The sequence below is a fragment of the Acartia tonsa genome, chromosome 6 (genome assembly GCF_053477335.1).
Source record: "Acartia tonsa isolate MP-2025a chromosome 6, ASM5347733v1, whole genome shotgun sequence".
NCBI classification, from domain to species: Eukaryota; Metazoa; Arthropoda; class Copepoda; order Calanoida; family Acartiidae; genus Acartia; species Acartia tonsa.
The window spans coordinates 43,217,185-43,240,264 of NC_137265.1; the positions used below are offsets into that span (position 1 = coordinate 43,217,185).

The window sequence follows — 23,080 nt, forward strand, 5'->3', positions numbered from 1 at the left end:
TATTTTCATAAGGTTGAAGTTGTGGCTTTTATTAGGTTAGGTTTGATTAAAAAGGGTTTAGGAGCCTTATTAAGACATTAAGCTCTCTGTAGGGCTGGAAATTTTTTTAATCAAAGGGGCTAAAAGCATACGATTTTAACTTATTGTATTTTTCCATATTTGTTGGATCTTTTGTGACATTTTTTTGTTGTATTTAGTTTGTGGTGTTGTAACCAAAGGAACAACATTTTTTATGACTAGTCAGCTTTCTTTAGGTAAGATTTTTTTTCATATTAATTCAGGGATGATGCATTGTTATTGGTTAAACTGTTAGGACACTACTGGTTTGGAAACAACCAATAAAATTTTATTAAATTACAAGTGCATAAAGTTTTGTGCCAAAAAAATTAGGTTACCTGGTTATAAAACTTTGGGTACCAGTGTAATTTATAGTCTAAAATCCTCTCCCCCGTCTTCCCTGGTAAAAGTACAGCATCTACATATTTAGGACGTGTTCTTACGTCAACTCCCGTTTTTTACCGATTTTTAAAATTATAAAAAATAAAAGTAAATGTATTTGCTTTTGCTTTGCGCAAATAAAATTGTTAGATATAAATGTTATTTTTGCACCAAGCAATTAAAATTAATTAAGTACCCAAAGTTTTGAGTTAATGAATAAAAAACTATAGTCAACATTACTTTTTTTCCTTTAAAAAAAATACTAACACATGTTTTGTTTAGGTCGACAATTAGATTATTGTAACCATGAGCTAGGAAGACAGAACGAATATGTGGTAAGTTTATTTTCACAGCTTTTCGCGGCTAGTAAAATAGAAAATAATTATTAATTCCAGATTTGGTGGACCAGAGAGGGCGAAGGCCTGATACCACAAAACTGGTATTGGTTTTATGGTTTCTATTTTATTATTCTTAAATGTTTATAATACGATATGATATACGATTTTTTAGTATAGCTCATAATCTGTTCTAATTTAGCGGATATTAATCGATTGGGAAGCCATACTGGAGAGCTAATCGCCAAAGGCCCGGGCTAACAAAACTGATTGGAGGCCATATTGTAAAATAGATTTCCCCCATTTTCTCCCAAAAGAATAGTTGGAAAAATGATATCTGAATTTCTGGCATATCTGAGTTTCCTTACAAACATTAATCAAAGCAGTGCCTTTGAAACCTTTTTACCTAGTGTTTGTTGATTTTTTTTATTTACAGGCAACAATCTCAACCGAAGAGCGTGTAGCTTGGACATGGTGTCTTTTCTTCGCATTTCTGGTCCCAGAGATGGGTAAGTGGTTTATTTTGCTGTTTTAGAGGTCTTTAGTAACACATTAAGACAAATTTAACCTCCCAATAATCTAGATTTTCTTATAGATTTTTTAGTAGGGTAAACTTATGTGGATTTTTAATTAATTACATTATTTGTTACTTAATATTCTTGAAAATATTAATTACGATTTATATGCTTAACTTAACAAAATAAAGTTTTTATTACAAAAGATATGAATTAAAGAATTTAGATGCAGTTTTATACAGGGATAAGGGATAGGAAACCTGGCCATAAATTAGGTCTCGGCCTGGTTTTGAAAGGGATCATGCAACTTTTACCATTTGCCTAATTTAATGACCTTACTGGCGGACGGCTCATATTGGCTACCGCTCTAAACCAATAGTGTTCTGTGATTTGGGCTTGTTTTGTATCAACCAATCACCAATTGGCTCCGCCAATTGGTGATTGGTTGATACAAAACAAGCCCAAATCACAGATGGCGGAAATTTTAGAAGCAGACAATTCTGGAAAAAATAATGATTTCGTCTGCTACGAAAAAATAAATATAAATGGTGTTAGATCACATTAGTTTAATTATTAAATCTGCTTAGAGTTAAACATAAAAAGGGCCACATAGAAAAAACAAAAATAACGGGAATATTTTTTTGGAAAGAAGGTAGCTACGAATTTTCATTTGGTAGTTTATAAATTAGATGTTGTATTTTGAATTTTAAAAATTTAGTACGGAGTTGATACAACACCTTCACCCTAATTTTTGTACAATACAACACAGTACAGATATATCATTACATTATATCCAGTATAGTATCCAAAGAACTTGATAGAATGTTACCCAAGTGCATATTTATTTTTTTATTTTTCATTTTAATTAGCAATGAAATTTTCAAATAAAATGTTTACTCATTAATAAAAATGCAAATAATACAAACTAAAATCTGTCTGAGGGAAACCCAACGATAGCTTTCTGACAGTTCAAATTACCAAAGTAAAAGATAAAAAATTTTGGGAGAGAAAAAACTTCATTTTAACAAAAGCCATTAATATATAGGTTTATAAAAAGTTATGTTTTTTACTTTAAACTAGCTACCTGAATTTGATTCTATACTTTATCTACACACACACACACAGCTTTTTCATTAGCATTTTATACGAACCACTGCGTTATCCCAAAACTGGTTTATTAGGCTAGAAATAGGCCTAGGCTTGAAATAGGCCTGAAATAATATTTTCCTACGTTTCCCATCCCTTATCCCTGGTTTTATATGGGATCTTCTGTTTTATTATGTTATTTTCAATATAAAAACATTTTGTTATTAGTTATTAAGCAGAAAATCTATTAATTGAATATTTTGTCGTAATGATTTTTTTGAGAAAAAAATATTGGAAAGATTTTTATTCAGATTATTTTTCCTTGTTCTATTTAATAAAATCAATTAAAATAGATAAAAATCAATAATTTTAATTAAAATACTAAAGACAAGATAAAAATTATAAAACAAGAATGAGAGATTAGCACAGAAATAAAGAAGAATTTTCAGCTTTATTTAAAAATAGTTGTTATTTTGTCATACAGTTAAAAATCTAAAAATAATCTCAATTAGAAATTAAGTAAAACCAGTTTATAGTAAAGTGATTAAAACTTTTTTTATTTTCATGGGCCAAGAAAGTTTCTATTTAAGTGTCAATTACTGAAGGAATCTTTACGAAAAAAATCAGCTATCTATTTTAAATAGCAGCTGAGTTTCTCTCATTTCCCCCTTAACGTTACAGACTTGTACAATGGCGGACAAAATAAGCGATAGAGTAGCTTCCTAATTTACAAAATATAAAAATCTGTTCTATTTAATTTTGTTTCTTGGTGCCCCGGTTAGCCCAGTTTAGTGTGAAACGCCTATATTTATTTAGAGCCAAAGCTGTTCTTTTATCTCATTTTCATTGCTGTAGTTTAATTGTATTACAATTGTTATACCGTTAATTAAAGTTTATGAAAGAGGAAACGTTATTTTCCCCTGAAATTGTTATCAATTTAAAACATTTATTTATATGCGATTTTTTTCATTGTTGACAAAGTTGTGCTAAAATACTGTTATTCTTGTTAAGAAATGTGCATCAAATAATCTGGTAGATTTTTTTTTCAAGCATTTACTATATTTGAATTTAGGATAATATCCATCTTAGCTACTTATGACCCCCTTCCCCCAATGTCATGAAATTCCTTTCCATAAGCGTTTTTCCTCAGGGATCTTAAAGCCAAAGGGATACAATGGCCAATAAATTGGTGTACATCCCCAATGATGATCAACAAAGTTTCTCCTTCTGTAGATTACAATTATTGGTTAAAACATTTGAACACTCAACCTAACAAACCAAACCATCAAAGTCTCCAAAGTTGTTAAGCTAACAAAAAGAAAATTTAATTCTAAATCTTTGGTGACTAGTGTAATAAACAGCCCATTGTCTCCTCTCTTTGGTTTATTTTACTTTTTTAGAGCTACCGAGAAAAAAATGGATGGGGGGGGGGAATAATGGTCCACATGAAAATCATGGGACATTAACTTAAATTCAGTTCCCTTTGTTGCAGTTCTTAAATCAGGCTTTCTCTAATTGAAAATTTACTTACAATCTTATTATCTTACCCACCCTTTAGACAGTGGAATGTTTACATAATTTTGAAGATTTGTTCATGAAAAGAAAAATATGTTTAAATTATGATTACCCAGCTATTAAAAACTATCAAACCTAAACCTACAAATTGTCTGGAAAGCAAAGAATCTATAATACACTTCGAAGTAGATACAAAATTTCTGGACCTTTTAATCAGACTAGTTCCATATATCTAATATTTTTCCCACTGTGCCCTATCTAATGCTAAGCCACTGCCCTCAACCACGATTTAGTAAAATGTTCGTTCTTTGTTCATTCAGCAAAAAAATCTACCAACTTGTTTGAAAAAAAATCTGCAAAACTTTTATTTTGTTTGATCAAGGATTACTTTAAGTAGATTCTAATTAATGGTACAAGTATCTTAAATTATTTTTTTGCATTGGAGCTACTCATTATGTATTCTTTTTTTGAGGGGTCGGTAGGCTGGGAAGAGAATTCGGAGAAACATAACTTTTCACTCACGATTTTTGGATATCTGTGTTATGTAAAATTAATAGTATGTGTGTCTGTCTTTATATTAAGATCTCTTTAACCGCTGAACCGATATAGTTCTCTTTTATAACTAAGCTTCTAAACCTGTACTCTGAAGTAAAGGATTGACTACACCCCATCTCGTTCTTCCAAGTGTCCCTAGAATCCTCTATAAGCGTTTTGTTCCACCTCTGAAATATAAATATTTTTTTTTTTAGGAACTTTGATCCGTTCTGGAAGGATATGCATCTTCAAGTCCCACCGCAGATCCTCCTTCTCCGACTTCCTGGTGGTCTGGGTCTTCGAGTCTATGTACATCGTGGGCCTGGCCCTGCTCATCTTCGTGGTCCTCCCGGAGTTGGATGTGGTCAAGGGCGCCATGTTGACCAACTGTATGGCCTTCATTCCTGGTGTCTTTGGTAAGATTTTTTATTTTCGCAGATTTTCTATAAGTGTTAAAGCTGTTGTCATCCTTGTTTGTCAAACTAAAGTCCTATTAATAAGCATCTAATGTTGCGCTACATATGGAACATATTTGTCCTTGTTTCACAAACATTTCCGCTTTCATATTTTATATGTAAATGTGATAAAACAAAAATGAAGCCAGAATGACCTTGCGAGTTAATGCGCGAATATTTTACTCCTTGTAATTTGCAAACTTTTGCATCTATCTACCTATCTATAATTTTCATATTCATTATTTTCTTTTGAAATTTACTTATTTACTTACTTTGAATTGAAATTTACTTAGCTCTCATTTATGATCGACGGCTGATTTTTAAAAATCCTACAATAAATAAATATCTACTTTATAACTTACTTTTTCCTTAGACTAAGAAACTATAAAGAAACTTTGAATTTGGATTCTAGTTGTAATAATATAACATACTCAGTCAGTCAGTCAAAAAATCTTTCATCAAATTAAATTTTTTCTCTGCCTTGCTATTTTTTTATATTGTCATTCTAGTACGTTTTTTTTATTTTAGTTGCAAGAACTATATCTTTTTAGGTAGTTAGATAAATATAATTTCTTTTAATTTTCAATTTAAAGATTTGCTAAAGATAAAAAATATGCAAAATATTTTACTATTTTATGGTGGATTATACTTTATATTTTTGTTTGCTTTATTAGAAGTTAAAGATTACTTGACGAGGTTGTGTGATTTCAGGTATGCTGTCTCGTCACCAGAAGGAGTCCCGTCGCTACCTGAAGGTTTTCATTGACATTCTGGCGATTATTTGTCAAGCTACCGGCTTCTTCGTGTGGCCTATGGTTGAGGTAACAATTCTTGCAAGTAGCGCAGCTACTCTTTAGTGAAAATGTACTGTACGTCCATCCAACAACCTTTAGGTCGTCAAGGTTGCAGTTTTAAAGAAGTATAGATCTTTATGTATTTCATTAGTTAAATAAGATATTTATATTTCTAAAAATTAGAGCATAAGGCAGTTGTATGATATATGTATTTGTAATTTTATCACAAGCCGCGAAAATTGAATTTTAAAAAAGGATTATTTTTACGTCCACTTTACATTTATAACATCTAGCTATCTAATATTATCTATTCAGACGCAAAAAGGAAATAGCACAGCCTGGGTGATACCTATCAGCATATTCTTGATATCAGCTGGCTGGTGGGAGAACTATGTGGACCGCCGCTCTCCATTGGCACCTATGCGCTCACTTGGAAAGATTAAGGTAAGTGAAAGACTTAGGAACAAGGTTCGAATTTCTTTAGCCTTAAATAGTTTTAATATTGTTTTTATTGCTTACAGTAATGGAAACTTGAGATAAATCGATAAATTGGCCAAAAACAGTCGCAACTCATTACCATGCACAGATAGGAATTCCAGGCATAGGTCGTCCAATCAAAGGCTTGGTTTTCCGACGGCCGATTAAACTTATGAATATGATCCTGCACAGCATTAAGAAGATTTGGTTCAGAGATACTCTGAAATAAAATATCGCCTATCCAGGTTAAAAAACTAATCATATAATATTTATAGGACCGTCTGAAGAAGACCCGGTACTTTGTGTACTCCTTCATCTCTATGTGGAAGATGGCCCTGTTCTTCTCGTGTATGCTCCTCTTCTTGCATCTCAACGGCACACCCATTGGACCCCTTTTCTCTAGGGATGAGATTAAGAGATTATAGAGGACTATTTAAATTAAAGGACATTTATGTCCTTAAAAGTAATAGATAAAATACAAACTTAATGAGAGAAAATATAGGCAAATTGTTTTACTGTATTAGATACTAGCTTCTTCGCTCCTAGTGCCTAAGGGCTCTGTATTCGAAAGGGTACAGTCACAGAAAAGCTAAAAATGGTCTAAAACCAACCCAATTCCTAAATCGAAAATAAGAAGAGCCCAATTCCAAATATGGACATATATAAATCTTCTCTAAAATGGAGAACCCACTTTCACGAAGATCTTTAGTTACAGACAAAAAATAATCTTAATACTTCAGAAAAAAAGTTTTTGAAAAAATAAAAGCTGCATTGTATTATCACTTTCCCAACAATTTTGGTGTTAGGTTTAAGACTGACGGACAGACATTAGTACATTGGTATTTTTTTTTTTTTGGGGGGGGGGGCGCTTAAATGGTGTCCTAATATACTTTCTTAATCCTTGCTCCTTACAGTTTCCGCGACGGCTTTGCTATTCACAAATACAATGTTACCCAAGTTCCTAAGCAAAACCCCAACACATTCCTCCCGGATATTGCTGGACTTGAAAAACTGGAAGAGATTATCCAGGTAAAACTTTTTCATCTCTTGTAACTAAATAAGCATTAGTTGTAATTCCTATATTGCAGAAATTTGTATCTGTCTATGCTTTTAATCGATATATAATCACCTGGATGTTGCATCAGATTTTCATGTACTCTAATAAAGTGATACTCACAGTTTGCTAAAATATCGATACCCCCATTCACCAGAGATGGTAAAAAAACAGGTTTTTTAAAAAAGAACAAACCAGTTTGATTTTTTGGTTTAAACCGTTTTTTTTTATAAAAACCAGTTTTTATTTGTATTTTTTTTAATAAGATCCAAATTATAGGCTGCCCCCCTTCTTTTTTCACCCCTCCCCTTTTTTACCCCCATAACGGGGGGGGGGGTGCCCAAATCTGCCCAAAAGGACCCGATAAAGGGCAGCCCAAAACCGCCCGCCCGATTTGACAACCCTGGCTGATACGGTAATTTAGGTTTTTGACACTTATTTACTGTATTATTTACATTATAAAAAGATATAAATGGAAAGATAGGCATTTGTATAAATATTTTTTTTTGGTTTAAACCCAAGTGGTTTTTTTAATGCCAACTCTGCCATTCACACCATTTACCCTATCCCCTTCCCTCCTACTGGTTGAACAAATAGACCAACAAATGAGGTCCATATTTAGCAAGCTAAATTGACGAAAAAAAGTTACCCTGTCAATACATACACATTTTGTACATTCATTTTACTAGGTCTGTTAAGACCCCGTTAACAGCTGGATTTTTTTTACAATTTTCTATTATTTGGTCCAGGGCAGGTATTAGGTTATTTAGTAAAAGGAAAAGTTAGCCCATTAATTAATATAACCCAAAGATGGAAGGTTTACAGAAGAAATAGTCTTATTACATTTGGGCTGAATGAAGAGTGAATGGAAGGTATATGTGTGTGCTGCAATATTTTTAAATTGATTATTTTAGTTGGACTCTTGGAAAGATGTGCACATCCACGTGCTGGTGATCCAGATCTTTTCTGCCTACCTGGCTTACATCTTCGGAAAGTTTGCCTGCAAAATCTGTATTCAAGGTATGCTCTAACTTAAATAAACGGGTCCAGATTTAATAGATATTAAAAAGTGATGCTAATCTACAATGACTAAGTTATGAACAATGTTTTTCCATTTCTCAGTGATTTTAATGATGATTTTATAATAAAAATTTAATTTTAGGATTTTCCTTCGCTTTTCCCGTCAATCTTACCATCCCAGTTGCTATCTCACTGTTGATGATTGCTTGCGGCCTCCATAATGATGACAGCTGTTACTTCAAGAACAGCCTGCCCGACTACCTGTACTGGCAGTGCCCCTCCGGTGATCTCCTCGACGTTTTCATCAGCGAGGAGCACGCCTGGATCTGGTTGATCTGGCTGTTGTCACAGACCTGGATCACGTTGCACATCTGGACTCCGCAGTGCGAGCGTTTGGCCTCCACTGAGAAGCTGTTCGTTACACCCATGTATTGTTCACTCCTCATTGATCAGTCTCTTAGCTTAAACAGGTAAAGAATTTTTTTTTCAGTATGAATTCGAAACCAGTTAATATCTGCTGGTTTAGAACCGGTTTTGAGCTATACTGAAAAATCATGTATAGCGTTATTATAGTACTGGCAATATTTCAAGAATATTAAGATAAAGATTATAAATTGATACTAGTTTTGTTAACCTGGGCCTCTTATTTTGATTTTAATATCCGCGGAAAGCTGTCTATAGCCAATGCTACATTAACTATTATTAACTTGTTTATAGGTAATTTAGCTGGAAACATGCAAATTCTTTTTGATGTAAGGATTGTCATTTGTAACAGCAGCTTAATGGTCATTTTCCCACTTAATAATCCCTTTATGAGTAGAATATGATAGTTCGGTGGTTTACCTTATTATGCATGTGAACCAATAATGAACTTTATTTTGACGCCTTCTCATTTTATTTTCGGTTAGGTTAAGTTGGATACTTAAGGTAAGCGAAAGCACCTATAATTCATCTGAAAAATCTATTGTGTCAAATTAATTAAGCAACAACTCTTTCAATTAGTATTCATTATTCAGGCGTCGAGATGATGAGGGTGAGGTGAAAACTGAAGAATTAGAACTGGACAGAGTTGGTATGGAGGATAATGATATCTCTCAATATTATGAAACTATTTCCATACATACGGAGTCAAGTCAGCCTGCTAATACTAAGACAAAGACTAGTGATAGCATTACCAGGTAATTCTTATCTAAAAGTAACACAATGTCAATATATATGTGTGAGTGTAGTAAAGTTTCTTATAAGTTTTATAAGGTTTATGACTATTTTGGGTAAGGGTATATCCATCCTCCCAAGAAAAAAAGTCATTAGAAATAATATCCTCCACACAAAAAAAAATCTTTTTTCCGTTTTAAACTAAAATTTTTCGACTCACTCTCCATCACTTTCCTTTAAGTAAACTTAGTGGCGCAGCCGTTAGTTTGTTATTGAAATTATTATTTTGTATCTAAGTTGGGATTTTATGAAAATAATTTTCCATTTTTGAATATCCATTAATATATCACTCAATTTCTGTATATCGTTTAATGTTCTTTTTAGTAGCGAAGCTACTCTATAATTCACTTTGTCCGTCCGTCCGTCAGTCCGTCAGTCCGTCAGTCAGTCCGTCAGTCCGTCAGTCCGTAACGCTATGGGGGAAATGGGATTTACTCAGCTCCTATAAAAGATAGAATGCTGAAATTTTTTGACAACATTCCCATTATTAAGGAGCACAATTGACTTTAAGACATCATTTGCGGTCGGACCGATTTTTAGCAGGTTTTAGGCTATTTTTATATTTTTCACATTTTTCTCCATATCTTCAGTGTTTATGGTCCGATTTTCAAAATTTTTTCAGTTACAGATATCAAAATTAAATTTCCTGTCGTTTAAAGAAACAATCATGAAGACCAGACTGCCTTTTTAGCAGGTTTTAGGCTATTTTTATATTTTTCACATTTTTCTCCATATCTTCAGTGTATGGTCCGATTTTCAAAATTTTTTCAGTTATAGATATCAAAATTAAATTTCCCGTCTTTTAAAGAAGACAACCATGACGGCCAGACTGCCTTTTCAGCAGGTTTTAGGCTGTTTTTTTTATATTTTTAACATTTTTCTTCATATCTTCAGTGTTTATAGTCCGATTTTCAAATTTTTTTCAGTTGTAGATATCAAAATTAAATTTCCCGTCTTTAAAGGAAATAACCATGACGGCCAGACTGCCTTATTGGCAGGTTTTAGGCTATTTTTAAATATATTTAACACTTTTTTCCATATCTTCAGTGTATATGGTCCGATTTTCCAAATTTTTAAAGTTTTTAAGGATTTAATAATTAAATTTTTTGTCGTTTCAAGAAAACAACCATGGCGGCCAGACTGCCTTTTATCAGGTTTTTGGCTATTTTTATATGTTTTACATATTTCCCAAGATCTTTGTTTATATTGATCCAATTTTCAAACTTTTATGGGATATCAGTATCAAAATAATTTTTCCCATTGTTATGAGCATCTTTAATATAATTTACTTTGACCATCGTCATCATACAAAAAAAAACAAGGTTTCATATTTATCTTATCCAATAAATCTATTCTTGATTTTAGTAAAAACCTTTTAAATCTACCTGTACGTATTCCCATCTACGTTTTTTTGTGCTTCGCTACTTATGGATGTTGTCATCCTTGTTTTAATATAGATAAACTTATTGCTACTAATGGATATTATATTTTTTAGTGTATTAGTTGCAAAATAGTTTACATCGGTAATTTTTTTAGGATCTACGCTTGCGCTACCATGTGGCACGAGACCAAGTCCGAGATGATGGAGATGTTGAAGTCTCTCTTCCGTATGGATGAGGACCAGTCCGCCAGGAGGGTTGCACAGAAGTACCTCAAGGTAGTCGACCCCGACTACTATGAGTTCGAGACCCACATCTATTTCGATGACGCTTTCGAGTTGTCTGACGTGTGTGATGATTGGAATCAGGTTAATCAGTTCGTAAGGGATTTTGTGGCCGCTGTTGATATTGCTGGATCATATGTGCATCAGACTAATATTCGTCTGAGGCCGCCCAAGAAGGTGCCGACACCGTATGGAGGTCGGTTGATCTACACTCTGCCCGGCAAGACTAAGATGATTGTTCACTTGAAGGATAAATCTAAAATTAGGAATGTCATTTTAAATACACACCCATAGAATTTCGTTTTAGAAATCAAATTAAAGTATTAAAAGATAGTTTTTTTGAAATTTTTTTACTTAAAGTAAGAAAAATAGACAATATTATATACTGTTTTAGTGTTAATAAGATAAAAAAAATATTGACTGTACCTACTGACAACAATGCACCATGATTTAATTACAATTACTTAAAAATTTCAAAACTACATGATTAAAGATAATTATTTTCCTAAATTGTGTATTTACAATAACAATGTTGCCAGACATAAGAAGAGATGGTCTCAGTGTATGTACATGTACTACCTGCTCGGTCATAAGCTTATGGAGCTGCCCATTTCTGTGGACAGAAAAGAGATCCTTGCTGAGAACACGTACCTGTTAACCCTGGACGGAGATATTGACTTCCAGCCCGATGCTGTCACCCTGCTGGTTGACTTGATGAAGAAGAATAAGATGCTTGGTAAGATTTACATTAATGAATTTGTAACTTTAGGGTTTAATAATCTAATGATCTAATTAGTATCTTTCCCCCACTCCCCCCTCTAAATAGCGTTAAACCTACCATTATGGACCAATACTAAAATTCTTTGAAAATTATGGAATGATACAAGGGCTATGAATTAGCAAATCAATTAAATTTGCTAAAATTTTGGATATATGAGTGGTGTAATGTTGGCGTAGAACTTGTTTTGTGTTGTAACTAAAGGGAAGTAGGTAATAGGGGGCGGGAGAAGAAAGGGGGTTTTGGGAGAAATTTTCACTTAGAATTTTTTGTTAGAATCCTGGTCCTGGAATGATATGTTATGCTGTTTTTTAGATCTTACTGGACACACATACTTCTAGTTCCTATTTATAAACAGAACTACTGTTACTCTGTCTCTTATTTAATTCTAAAAAGTAAAACTTACTGTATAATTAAGGCGCGGCTTGCGGACGTATTCACCCTGTTGGCTCTGGCCCTATGGTATGGTATCAGCTGTTCGAGTACGCTATCGGTCATTGGCTGCAGAAGGCTACTGAACATATGATTGGATGTGTTATGTGCTCGCCGGGATGTTTCTCACTTTTCAGGTGATTTAGACTCTTTGGATTTTGGTTAATTCATTCTATACTATTCGATATGTATATAATTGAAGATTTTTTAACCTGCAAAGAGTATTCCATAATGCTCAGTTTCACTCACTCTGTCTTTATATTTAAAAAATGAAAAATGTCATTTTTTGTAACCTGACGTTAAAGGTTCACATCCTATTCAAATTTAAAAAGAATAAGGTTTTATGTCCGTCTTTATTCTTTAATGATTTTTTTAACCACTGGACCAATTAGGTTCTCCATTTTGAAGACGCTTGCATAGCTCTCTAGATGGTTTTAGGCTATTTTACTAATTTGGGATGGTGTTTAGTTATTTTTCTGCTTCTCATTTGGATATCTCATTTTTATTTAACATAAATTCAATTTAAAATATTTATGTAGAGCCAAAGCGTTGATGGACGACAATGTGATGCGGAAGTACACGACCATGTCTGAAGAACCCAGGCATTACGTGCAGTACGATCAGGGCGAGGACAGATGGCTATGCACGCTACTGCTACAGAGAGGATACAGAGTAGAGTACTCAGCTGCCAGCGATGCCTATACTCATTGTCCCGAGGGTTTCAATGAGTTCTTTAATCAAAGGTAGGCTGTTATAATTTTATTTCATATGATCTCTTATCAAGAGAATAGTTAATGCAGGAATATCTAACAAGTCACACTGACTTTTTTCTCCTATTTTTTTCTCCCTTATATCTCTTTTTATTTTTCAGATTTCTCTTATTCTCTTTTCTATATCTCTTTCTTTCTTTTCTCTCTCATTTTATTTCTCTTTTTTTCTTTATGTATGCCCTAATGTTTAGCATATTGACTTTTTAAAAATCGTCATTATCATTTGTAATCTTTGATCGCACAATCTTTATTTGCAACTATATGTGTGGTAGTGATATGCATTTGTCAATGGTTAAATGAACGCTTCCGACAAAGTAGCAGAAGGCGCAAATTTCAATTTTATTATGTAATAAACGTTTAGTAGCTTTAATATTTTTTTAGAAACAATTTTCATATTTTTAGACGTCGCTGGGTGCCTTCGACAATCGCCAACATTTTCGACTTGCTTCTTGACTACAAGGCCACCGTGAAGATTAACGACAACATCTCCTTGCCCTACATTTGGTATCAGTCTATGTTGATGATGGGTACCATTATTGGTGAGTCTTTAGTAACGCAGCTACTTTTTTTTTATACATTATCAGTGCGTTTGAAAGGAGGCTGATTAAAACAGAAGAGGTTGCGTGATTTTTATATTTTCTTTATCATTTGTTTTTATATCAGAACTTCAACTATCAATTATTTTCTTTTCTTAACCTTGATGAAAACCCGTTTAATGTAGAAAATTTAAATAAAAATAATAGTTTAAATCTATTTTTGTTTGACTTAAAAACTTTATCGTGTTTTTTTTTATAGATTTTTACTAACTTTTTGTTTTTTAGGCCCTGGCACTATATTCCTTATGTTGGTGGGAGCTTTTGTGGCCGCCTTCAAAATCGGAAACTGGACTTCCTTCCAATACAACCTGATCCCCATTGTCGTGTACACCGCCACCTGCCTGCTGCTCAAGTCCAAATGGCAACTGCTGCTGTCCCAACTGCTGTCCACGTTCTATGCCCTAATCATGATGGCTGTCATTGTGGGTACGGCGCTGCAGTTGGGCGAGGACGGTATCGGATCGCCGTCCGCCATTTTCTTGATTGCCATGATTGGGTCGTTCTTCATAGCTGCCTGTCTGCATCCGCAGGAGTTCTGGTGCATTGTGCCGGGTCTCATCTATCTGCTCTGTATTCCCAGTATGTACTTGCTTCTCATCATTTACAGGTAAAACTTTTTTTCTTCTTCATGCTAATATGTTCTACTAGAGTTGGCTCAATATAACTATATCGCTATTGGCTAGTTTTCTATAAGTACAAATCTATTATCTATTTCTCAATAAATCTATTTTCCTCCCCCGCCATTACTATCTAAAAGAAAGAAGTAAATATTTATTAATTTAAATGATTTTAAAAAGATTTTTTCAATTATATTTTTTTACATTACCATCACCAAAGGGTTAATATGATTAAAATTTTAGTTTTAATATTTTAACACAAAGGAAGTGTCGCCACAATCGAATTCTTTTAAAATACAGTTTTCTTAGATTTACTCTATTATGAATGAATATTTTTTTATTTATGAAATAAGGATTAAATACTTCATTGTAATACAAATATCTACATGAAGTGAAAAACTTAATTCATTCCATAAACAAATAGAATAAAGGTCCTATCGTTTTGGTCAATGAGAGTTTAATGAGGATTATTTGAGCACTATGAGTTTTAAACACTTTACCAATGGAAGACTCGAGCTCATTTATAGACGTTTATTTCCTATATAGATCTGTCATGGATCTTAATGCTATAAAGCAGGCCGTTTTGTAAATGTTAAAAATTGGAAGATTTCATTAAATAAAAGTAATAGCAAATATACTTAGTAAATAAAGCCAAACTTCCCTAAATTTAGGATAGTTTTTGAAAAAAATTGACATGTCTGTTTTATAATTAACAATAACTCAGCAAGGTGGGAGGGAGGGTTTACTTTTTAGGATTGCCTTTTAGCAAATTTAATGTAACTTACCACAAAATAGTCAAAACCTTCTCTGGACTTATGCAAAGCTTCCCTGCATTCGAGAACAAAATCGGTTTAGTAATTAGACCTAAAATGACAAATTAAAAAACTTTAAATATATATTTTTATAATAAATTAATGTATTATTTCTAGTATAACTGATTTGAATACTGTCCTCTAGAATTTAATAAGTTTTTGCACAATCGTAAAAACCAAGTTGACTATTATTACTAGAACAACAACTCTATAAGTCTGTGTTTTTTTAGTATTACGAACTTGAACGTTGTCTCCTGGGGTACCAGAGAGGTGGCTGTTAAGAAGACTAAGAAAGAACTAGAGGAAGAGAGAAAGAACGCCATGGAGGATGCTAAAAAGAAGAAGAAAGACGGTATCTGGGGACTCATCCAGGAAATAATTCAAATCAACTATTATTTTGGCTGGTGGAAAAGTTTAAGCTTTTTGTGAACCTCTTTACATAACAATAAATTTTAGTATTAGGCAAAGAAAATCTATTTCAAGGGTGTGGGGGATTACTCTTGCAAAGAGAATAAATCATGTGCACACTCATTGCTTTTACTTTTAATGATTTTTGGTTTGAATGACTTTTGTGTCTCAGGGAGGAGAGGGAGACGGTGATGACGAGGGTGGTATTGACGTTTCCCTAGGCAATATCTTCAGGGTTATGCTCTTCACTCACAAGAAGGAATCTCAGGACAAAGAACAGCTGATCAGGTAATAGTATTGGTGTTTCAATATCTTTGGGGTTATGCTCTTCACTCACAAGAAGGAATATCAGGACAAGGAACAGCTTATCAGGTAAGAGTATTTTCTTCACTCACTAGAAGGAATCTCAGAACAAGGACAGCTGATCAGGTAAGATAATTGCCGTTTCCCTGGCAATATCTATATGAGCTAGGTATTATAAAACTAGTACCAATTCATGGCATTTAGTACATTTAAACATAATTGCAAGTAAGCAAATCAATTCCATTTCAAATTGCTGAAACTTTGGTTTAAACTTGTTTTATGTTGTAACTAAAGGAAAGTTGATAAGAAATGGGTAAATTTCAATTAGATTGTTTGTTAGAATCATGGTCCCTTGTTTTTGCATACAAATAGCCCACTTTACTCAATTTTGACTTCAATTTAGATCAGACATTACATATTTTTTTAGTTGCCCTTATTTTCACCTACTTCTTCATTTTTTAAATACTTCTTTAATTTACTTTTTAACTTAAAGATTATAAAGTTATGTGCCACTAACCCAACCCTGTGAAGTTGTTTATTATTGTGTTGATATCTATGACAGCATGTTAATTGTTTAGGATTGCTGATTCCCTGGATAGCCTGACCAAAAGATTGGACCATATTGAGAATATTATTGACCCCCACAGTTCTGCCCCGCCCAAACAGAGAAGAAAAAGCTCGAGGAACAAAGCATTTTTAGAATTATGACAATAAATCTTATGTAGGGATCTTAAGGGATAAAACGGTGGTTGTTAAATTATTTTGTAACAATAAACAAAATTACCTTTTTTCTAGAATAATATATCATTGGTTAAAGTTTGGACACAACTATCCAACCAAAATTCAATAAAAGAATCCAATGTATTTAAGTTAACAAATAAGATAACGTGATAAAAAATGCTTGGGTACGTGTGTACTTTACACCCTCCTTTAGTGTCTTGTAAAAATTGGATAATGGGGGCATTGCAGCAGTTTTAAGAAAAATCATTGGAGTTTCTGACAATCATGAAATTGAAATCTTAAGTGCACAATTTGAAGAGATTACGGATTGGTTACATAATTCCTGCCGCCCGCCCATTGCATGAAAATTAACAACAATCTAAAACATCTGTAAACATTTTTCACTTTAGTAGTGCAAATTTTATATTTTTGCTTGCGATTTTTTTGCTCCTCTATTTTGATTGCATTTGATAAATTGAGAATTCTTGTTTTTATCTTTTGTAGCCATGGATTAATGGATTGGATCATATTCATAATTCGAGAATAGTTATTTAGCGCATCGTAATATAGACAGCTTTCCGTAGATATTAAAATAAAAAATATAAGATTAAGTTTTTTTTTAGCCCCAAGGGTCTAATCTAGAGGATATTTCTAGTGATGTAAATTTTTCACGGATACTCAATAAATGTATGAATAGTTTTGTTGCACGACCATTCTCTTGGGGTCCTAACTGTTAATGGTTTGAATTTTAATGTTTTTTTTTACCTCATAAAAAATTTAAGTCTTCGTTTGAACTGCTTCTGTCCAAGTTGATTGTCCCAAAATTCCTGGTTTTATTTAGCCCGATGTTGCTTTAGCCTAGTACATGTTTACAGGGAGGAAGGGGCAGGGATCTAAAGGGATAAGGCAATGGCTAATAAATTGATGTACATTCCCAATGATGATACACACAATTACCCATCTGTAGATTACAATTAGTGGTTAAAACATTTGGGCACACAAATAAATGAACCAACTAATCAAATTTAATAAAAGTCCCTAATCTTGTTAAGCCAATGAATAAGAAAACGTATGACTTTGGGGACTAGTGGAATAAACAGCCCAATGTCCCCCTTCCTTTAATAAACTATTGGGGGTAAATATTTTTCTTTTGTCTATTGTCCTATCCATGTATCCCTGACATGTTTGAAATAGTTGGGACAATCAAACAAAGGGTTTAGATAAACTAGGCGTTGTTTGAGTGTAACAGTGGAATATTTTAACTAGTTTTTGGACTTATAAAACTCAATTGTAATCTAAAAGAAAAGCTGCATTTGTGTTTGGCAGAGATCTTAGTGGAGCTCTATATTTATTGTAAGAAAAATTACATATGGTTAATAAAATGAGAATCTTTAGAATGAATCTAATTATTTTTTTTAAAATTATTGTTGTATTCTCTCTCTCTCCCGGTTTAACCTACAAATGGTAAAATCCTTACATTTTTCTTTAAAGAATACTTGATTTACCCCTCCCCCCTAAAATTTTTTTTTTGTTATTTCAAGTACCTTGTATGGATTGTAAAATATTTTCTGTCATGATGCATCTCGGAGTCTTTGCTTTTCATTTGGATCTCCATTATTCCTCCTGCGTAAAGTCCGTTTTTATAATCACGTTTTCTTATTTCTTGTTGTGTCTATACTATTAATCTAAAGAAGGGACAATCAGGTTTCTTATCATAAATTGATGTACAGAACACCTATAATCAAATCATCCATTGTGTTATCCCTTAAGATCCCTGATACCAATGTGTAAACCCTCTTTTCAAAGTCTATAGTTTAGAATACTTTACGTACAAAGTGCAAATGCACAGACGTACAGACATAACTTGATTATAGAGTAGCTGCGATATTATAATGAGGAGGGGGTTTAGTTTATGGGTGTTCCGCATGCAAAGTAGAAGATATTGGCCTTGAAAGTTCAATCATGCAAACACATAATCAAATCATTTAAAAATTTCTCAATTCATCCCGAGAATGGTTAATTACTCCAAGGATGTATAAAAAGTGTGCGTTCATTTTCGCGAATATTACATTTACGTGGTGTTGGATATTCTCACAAAAAGACAAAATATCCAAAATTATTATACCTCATATAATTTTTCAAAGTATGATATAGTTTTACTTCAAATGAAATATTTACTCAGCTCCTATAAAAGATAAAATGCTGAAATTGTTTGACAACATTCCCATCAATAAGGAGCACAATTAACTATTAAACATCGACGGCGGTAGGACCGCTTTTTAGCAGGTTTTAGGCTATTTTTGTATTTTTCACATTTTCCTCAATATCTTCTGTGTTTATGGTGCGATTTTCAAAATGTTTTCAGTTATAGATATCTAAATTAAATTTTCAGTCCTTTAAAGAAACAAACTATGACGGTCAGACTGTCTTTAAGCAGGTTTTAGGCTATTTTTGTATTTTTCACATTTTTCTCCATATCTTTGGTGTTTATGTTCCGATTTCCAAAATCTTTTTAGTTATAGATATCAATATTAAATTTCCTGTCCTTTTAAGAAAACAACTATGACGGTCAGACTGTCTTTCAGCAGGTTTTAGGCTATCTTTTTTTATTTTTCACATTTTTCTCCATATCTTTGGTGTTTATGGTACGATTTCAAAAAATTTTTCAGTTATACATATCAAAATTAAATTTCCTGTTGTTTAAAGAAAACAGCCATGACGGTCAGGCTTCCTTTTTGCAGGTTTTTGGCTATTTTTAAATTTTTCCATATCTTTGATGTAATAGTCCAATTTTCCAAATTTGTTTAAGTTAAGGATTTAAAAATTAAATTTTCTGTCTTTTTAAGAAAACAAGCATGGCGGTCAGACTGCTTTTTATCAGGTTTTTGCTATTTTTATATGTTTTACATATTTCCTCATGTCTTTGGTCCAATTTTGAACCTTTTTGGGATATCAGTATCAAAATAATTTTTCCCATTGTTATGAGCATCTTTTATGTTATTTACTTTGATTGTCAAAATAAAACAGGGTTTCGTGTTTATTTTCTCCAATAAATCAATTAATTTTAATCTACTTGTACGTATTACCACCTATGATTTTATTTTTTGTGCTTCGCTACTTATGGATGTTGTCATCCTTGTTAGAATTTAATTGGTTAATGAGAGGAAAAGTTCTACAGATTTCCCCTTAAATATTGATTTTTTAAAACTTTTTTTTAAAGCACAAAATAGGTGTAATTTTGATAAAAAGAAACACAATAGATAATCTTAAATAGATAGTTGAGTACATTCTTATCCATAAATATCACAAATGAAATTATAGCTTTTTTGATTGGATAAATGCCATCTATTGGCAAAATTTTGAACTTGCTTTGACCGCCCCATTAGGCTAAGTACTCGCGGCCATGACACAACAGTGAGTGGAGGAGGCATGGCTATGGTGTCGGAGGGAGGAGAGTCTATTGATATGGATACTGAAGAGGATGCCTCACACACCACGGAGCCACTTGAGGTAACATTAGTTCACAATTTGACCGCCAGAAGTTGCAAAATATTTGCATTTTCATTCTGAAATGGTCCATTTAAAGTAACAAGATCTGAAAAGTAATAATTTTTCTCTTTTGGTGCTTTAATTTTCGGTTTTGAAAGGGTTCCGTGGCCCATTTGTCGGTTTGAGATATTCATCTTACAATCGCATCATGTATTGTACAATAAAATGGAGAAAAATAATACCGATCTAAAAGCTTAATATTGTGCATTACTGACTAATACGATGGAAGAAAGCTTATTTTAACTGAAACACTTCTTGTCTATCAATATAAACGTTTACAATCATTATCCTTTGTCAGGAGCGTGACGACCTGATCAACCCCTTCTGGATTGAGGACCGTGACTTGGGCCGCGGCGAGGTTGACTACCTGTCCGGAGCTGAGATCCAATTCTGGAAAGATCTTATTGAGAAATATCTTCACCCCATCGATGCTGATAAGACAAAACAGGTAGGAACATATTTTTCTATTTCAACCATTAAAAAAATATGATACTTTGTCTTTTATATTGTTCTAAAGACCACCAAATTAATTGCCTGCAAAAAGGAAGTCTGTTACACCTATTGATTTTTTGCTTCACTTCGCAGTTTTTCAGCTAATTTCCTCCAATCAAAAACATTTATATTTGTTTGTGTTGAAAGAAAAAAGAAGAAATTGGTTTGAAAACGTTTGAAAATGGTACGGTTTGGTGGTTTCTAATTTTTGTAGTAAATATTTCTTTGCTGCATTTTTTTAGTTTTCTTTATGCTTAATCCATTTAACTTTTAATTGACTGGATAATCCTGTAAATAAAATGACAACACAAAGACTCTGGAAAAACTTGATCTAAATATAAACCAAATTTTAATGTCATTTTAGTGCACTACAAATACAATAATGTTTTGTCAATGTTATTTTTATCAGCGTAGCTAATTTATAACTAGTATGTGTACATGGATTTTTAGTGTAGATGCCCCAAACTATGAGGATTTAAGTCCCCTTTTTTGCTTTGATATCCTATCTAACAATTTAAAAATGCTACATTGTTTTTAAAATCAACCAATTTTAGGTAAAGAAAAATGTGTTTCTGTTTAAAGTTACAGAAATCAAATGTGGAACTTTTTAAAGTGCTTTTGCTCTTTTTTTATAACTGTTTTAGCAATTGTAGAAATGTTAAAATTTTAAATGTAGAAAAACATTTTTGCCTTTAACTTTATGTGAAAACAGAGTCAAAATAGTTTAGATATTTTGCCATTTTCCTACTTTTAGGCCGCACTTACCAAAGGCCTAGCCGAGTTGCGCAACAATGTCGTCTTTGCTTCCGGCATGATGAACGCCATTTTTGTTTTGATCGTCTTCCTGCTGACACTGAACAAGGACAAAATCTACCTGGACTGGCCGTTTGGCGTCCGCCAGAATGCCACCCTCACGAAAACAGGCGAGGTAAGAATAATTTAATTTTCTTGCTTTTCTAATATTTTTCTATGATTGTAGGCTAAAATTACAGCTGGTCTCAAGGAGCTGAGAGACAAGTCGGTATTCTTCTTTGCCGTCTTCAACGCTCTGTTCGTGCTGATTGTATTCATGTTGACCTTGAACAAGGATATCCTGCATATTAACTGGCCCTTCGGTGTCAAAGAGAACAGGACTTTGACCAAGAATAATGAGGTTGGCCGCTCGTGCAGTGGTGGTTGTATTTATGGGATGCACTGCAATTTTAGTTTGCATGGTAGCAAAAAGAAGCTCTGAGGAAACTTAAGCTTTTTGCATGACACAGAATGAAGGCGAATTTACAGTGCTTGGAGATATAGTAAACTAGATTTTTTGCATGTAGATATTATGGAAAAAATATTATAACCATATTGGTTTTATTTAGGTTATTACTGTTTTGCATGTGTTGAATTGTAAATGTGCCACTGGAATTTATAATATAGGTTTCTGGCATGGTTTTGGTAACTCAAGACATTAATAGTGCATGGATTAATGCTAGTTATTTTTTTTTCAGGTTTAGTTGCATGAATATTTAGACGTTTTATTAGAGATTTCACCTTTAAGAGGATGCTTAGATTTTATCTTTTTGCAAGTTATTATTTTTCGCGTATTTGTTTGCAATATAGAAGGGTGGTGCGTCTCTAATGATTGCCAATTTTAAGATGCGTAGCAACTAAACATGTTGTCTTATCTTATTTTTTTTATTCCTATGTTTACAATTTTTTTTACATATTTTTTGGTTAAGGACTTAAAAGCTATTTAAGTGTAAGGAATTCTCCAAAGGGCTAATAACAGATCTGCCTCTATAATGTAGATAGTTTCTTGCCTGTGGATACAATTGTCCTTGTTTCTCTTTGAATTGATGTTAATCAAAGCATTGAGAACGTTAAAGGCCTATACATAGTGGGGCCTTTAGTTATAGTTCTTACCAAAATCACAATTTACTTGTTATGTTATTAGTAGATTTTCTTTATGTGATTGGAAGATTTTTTTTAAAATTTAAGGACCGAATTTTGGACTGCAAGTATTGGTCTACACTTAACTGGGCATAGATAAATGTACTTATTATCGGTGTATGAGCTACTCTATAATTTAGCTTTGCTGGTGGAAAATATTGTGCTTATAATATTTCTGTCAGTTAAAACTGCTTTTTTTACCTAAAACACTTCACCTAAAAGTACCAATAATTGATGACTTTTAAACAGGCTAGCCTTGGATGTCCTTTTTCTTGTTATAAATCTATAATTGTAATATACGCTTTGATTAGGCATTTAGCACAAAAGGTTTCGGCTTTATCATCTTTGTGCATCGCTTGTAGTAAATTCATTATTTAAGGCAGCGTTTATTAATGATTTATTTTGTAAAGAATTTTTTTTTCAGTCAATAATTAACCGTAAACAGAAAAGATTTTTTAAACTCGTACATTTTTTGTACCCTGTAAAGCAAATGAATAAAAAAATGTTCGAAATCATTTAATGATTCAAGTCACTTTTTCTTTTGAATTGAGTCGTGATATTTTAATTAAT

The 23,080-nt window shown here is 32.9% G+C and overlaps 1 protein-coding gene across 4 annotated transcripts in view; it reads left to right on the top strand.

Moving 5' to 3' along the window:
- Positions 1 to 23,080, top strand: part of kkv (hyaluronan synthase-like protein kkv) — a 110,095-nt gene that overhangs the window by 77,180 nt on the left and 9,835 nt on the right. For 3 of the 4 annotated variants that reach the window (XM_080164979.1, XM_080164980.1, XM_080164981.1), the window contains exons 5-27: positions 193 to 254; positions 721 to 773; positions 1,210 to 1,282; positions 4,639 to 4,839; positions 5,590 to 5,699; positions 5,988 to 6,116; positions 6,425 to 6,550; positions 7,062 to 7,178; positions 8,118 to 8,223; positions 8,366 to 8,693; positions 9,240 to 9,401; positions 10,975 to 11,365; positions 11,639 to 11,837; positions 12,298 to 12,448; positions 12,851 to 13,054; positions 13,484 to 13,620; positions 13,903 to 14,284; positions 15,337 to 15,475; positions 15,684 to 15,802; positions 16,396 to 16,498; positions 19,922 to 20,047; positions 20,385 to 20,534; positions 21,333 to 21,506. In XM_080164979.1, coding sequence (XP_080021105.1) covers positions 193 to 254; positions 721 to 773; positions 1,210 to 1,282; positions 4,639 to 4,839; positions 5,590 to 5,699; positions 5,988 to 6,116; positions 6,425 to 6,550; positions 7,062 to 7,178; positions 8,118 to 8,223; positions 8,366 to 8,693; positions 9,240 to 9,401; positions 10,975 to 11,365; positions 11,639 to 11,837; positions 12,298 to 12,448; positions 12,851 to 13,054; positions 13,484 to 13,620; positions 13,903 to 14,284; positions 15,337 to 15,475; positions 15,684 to 15,802; positions 16,396 to 16,498; positions 19,922 to 20,047; positions 20,385 to 20,534; positions 21,333 to 21,506 — 3,742 coding nt within the window. Of the gene's footprint in view, positions 1 to 192; positions 255 to 720; positions 774 to 1,209; positions 1,283 to 4,638; positions 4,840 to 5,589; positions 5,700 to 5,987; positions 6,117 to 6,424; positions 6,551 to 7,061; positions 7,179 to 8,117; positions 8,224 to 8,365; positions 8,694 to 9,239; positions 9,402 to 10,974; positions 11,366 to 11,638; positions 11,838 to 12,297; positions 12,449 to 12,850; positions 13,055 to 13,483; positions 13,621 to 13,902; positions 14,285 to 15,336; positions 15,476 to 15,683; positions 15,803 to 16,395; positions 16,499 to 19,921; positions 20,048 to 20,384; positions 20,535 to 21,332; positions 21,507 to 21,557; positions 21,732 to 23,080 lie in introns of all 4 variants that reach the window. The other variant, XM_080164978.1, reaches the window with a different exon arrangement.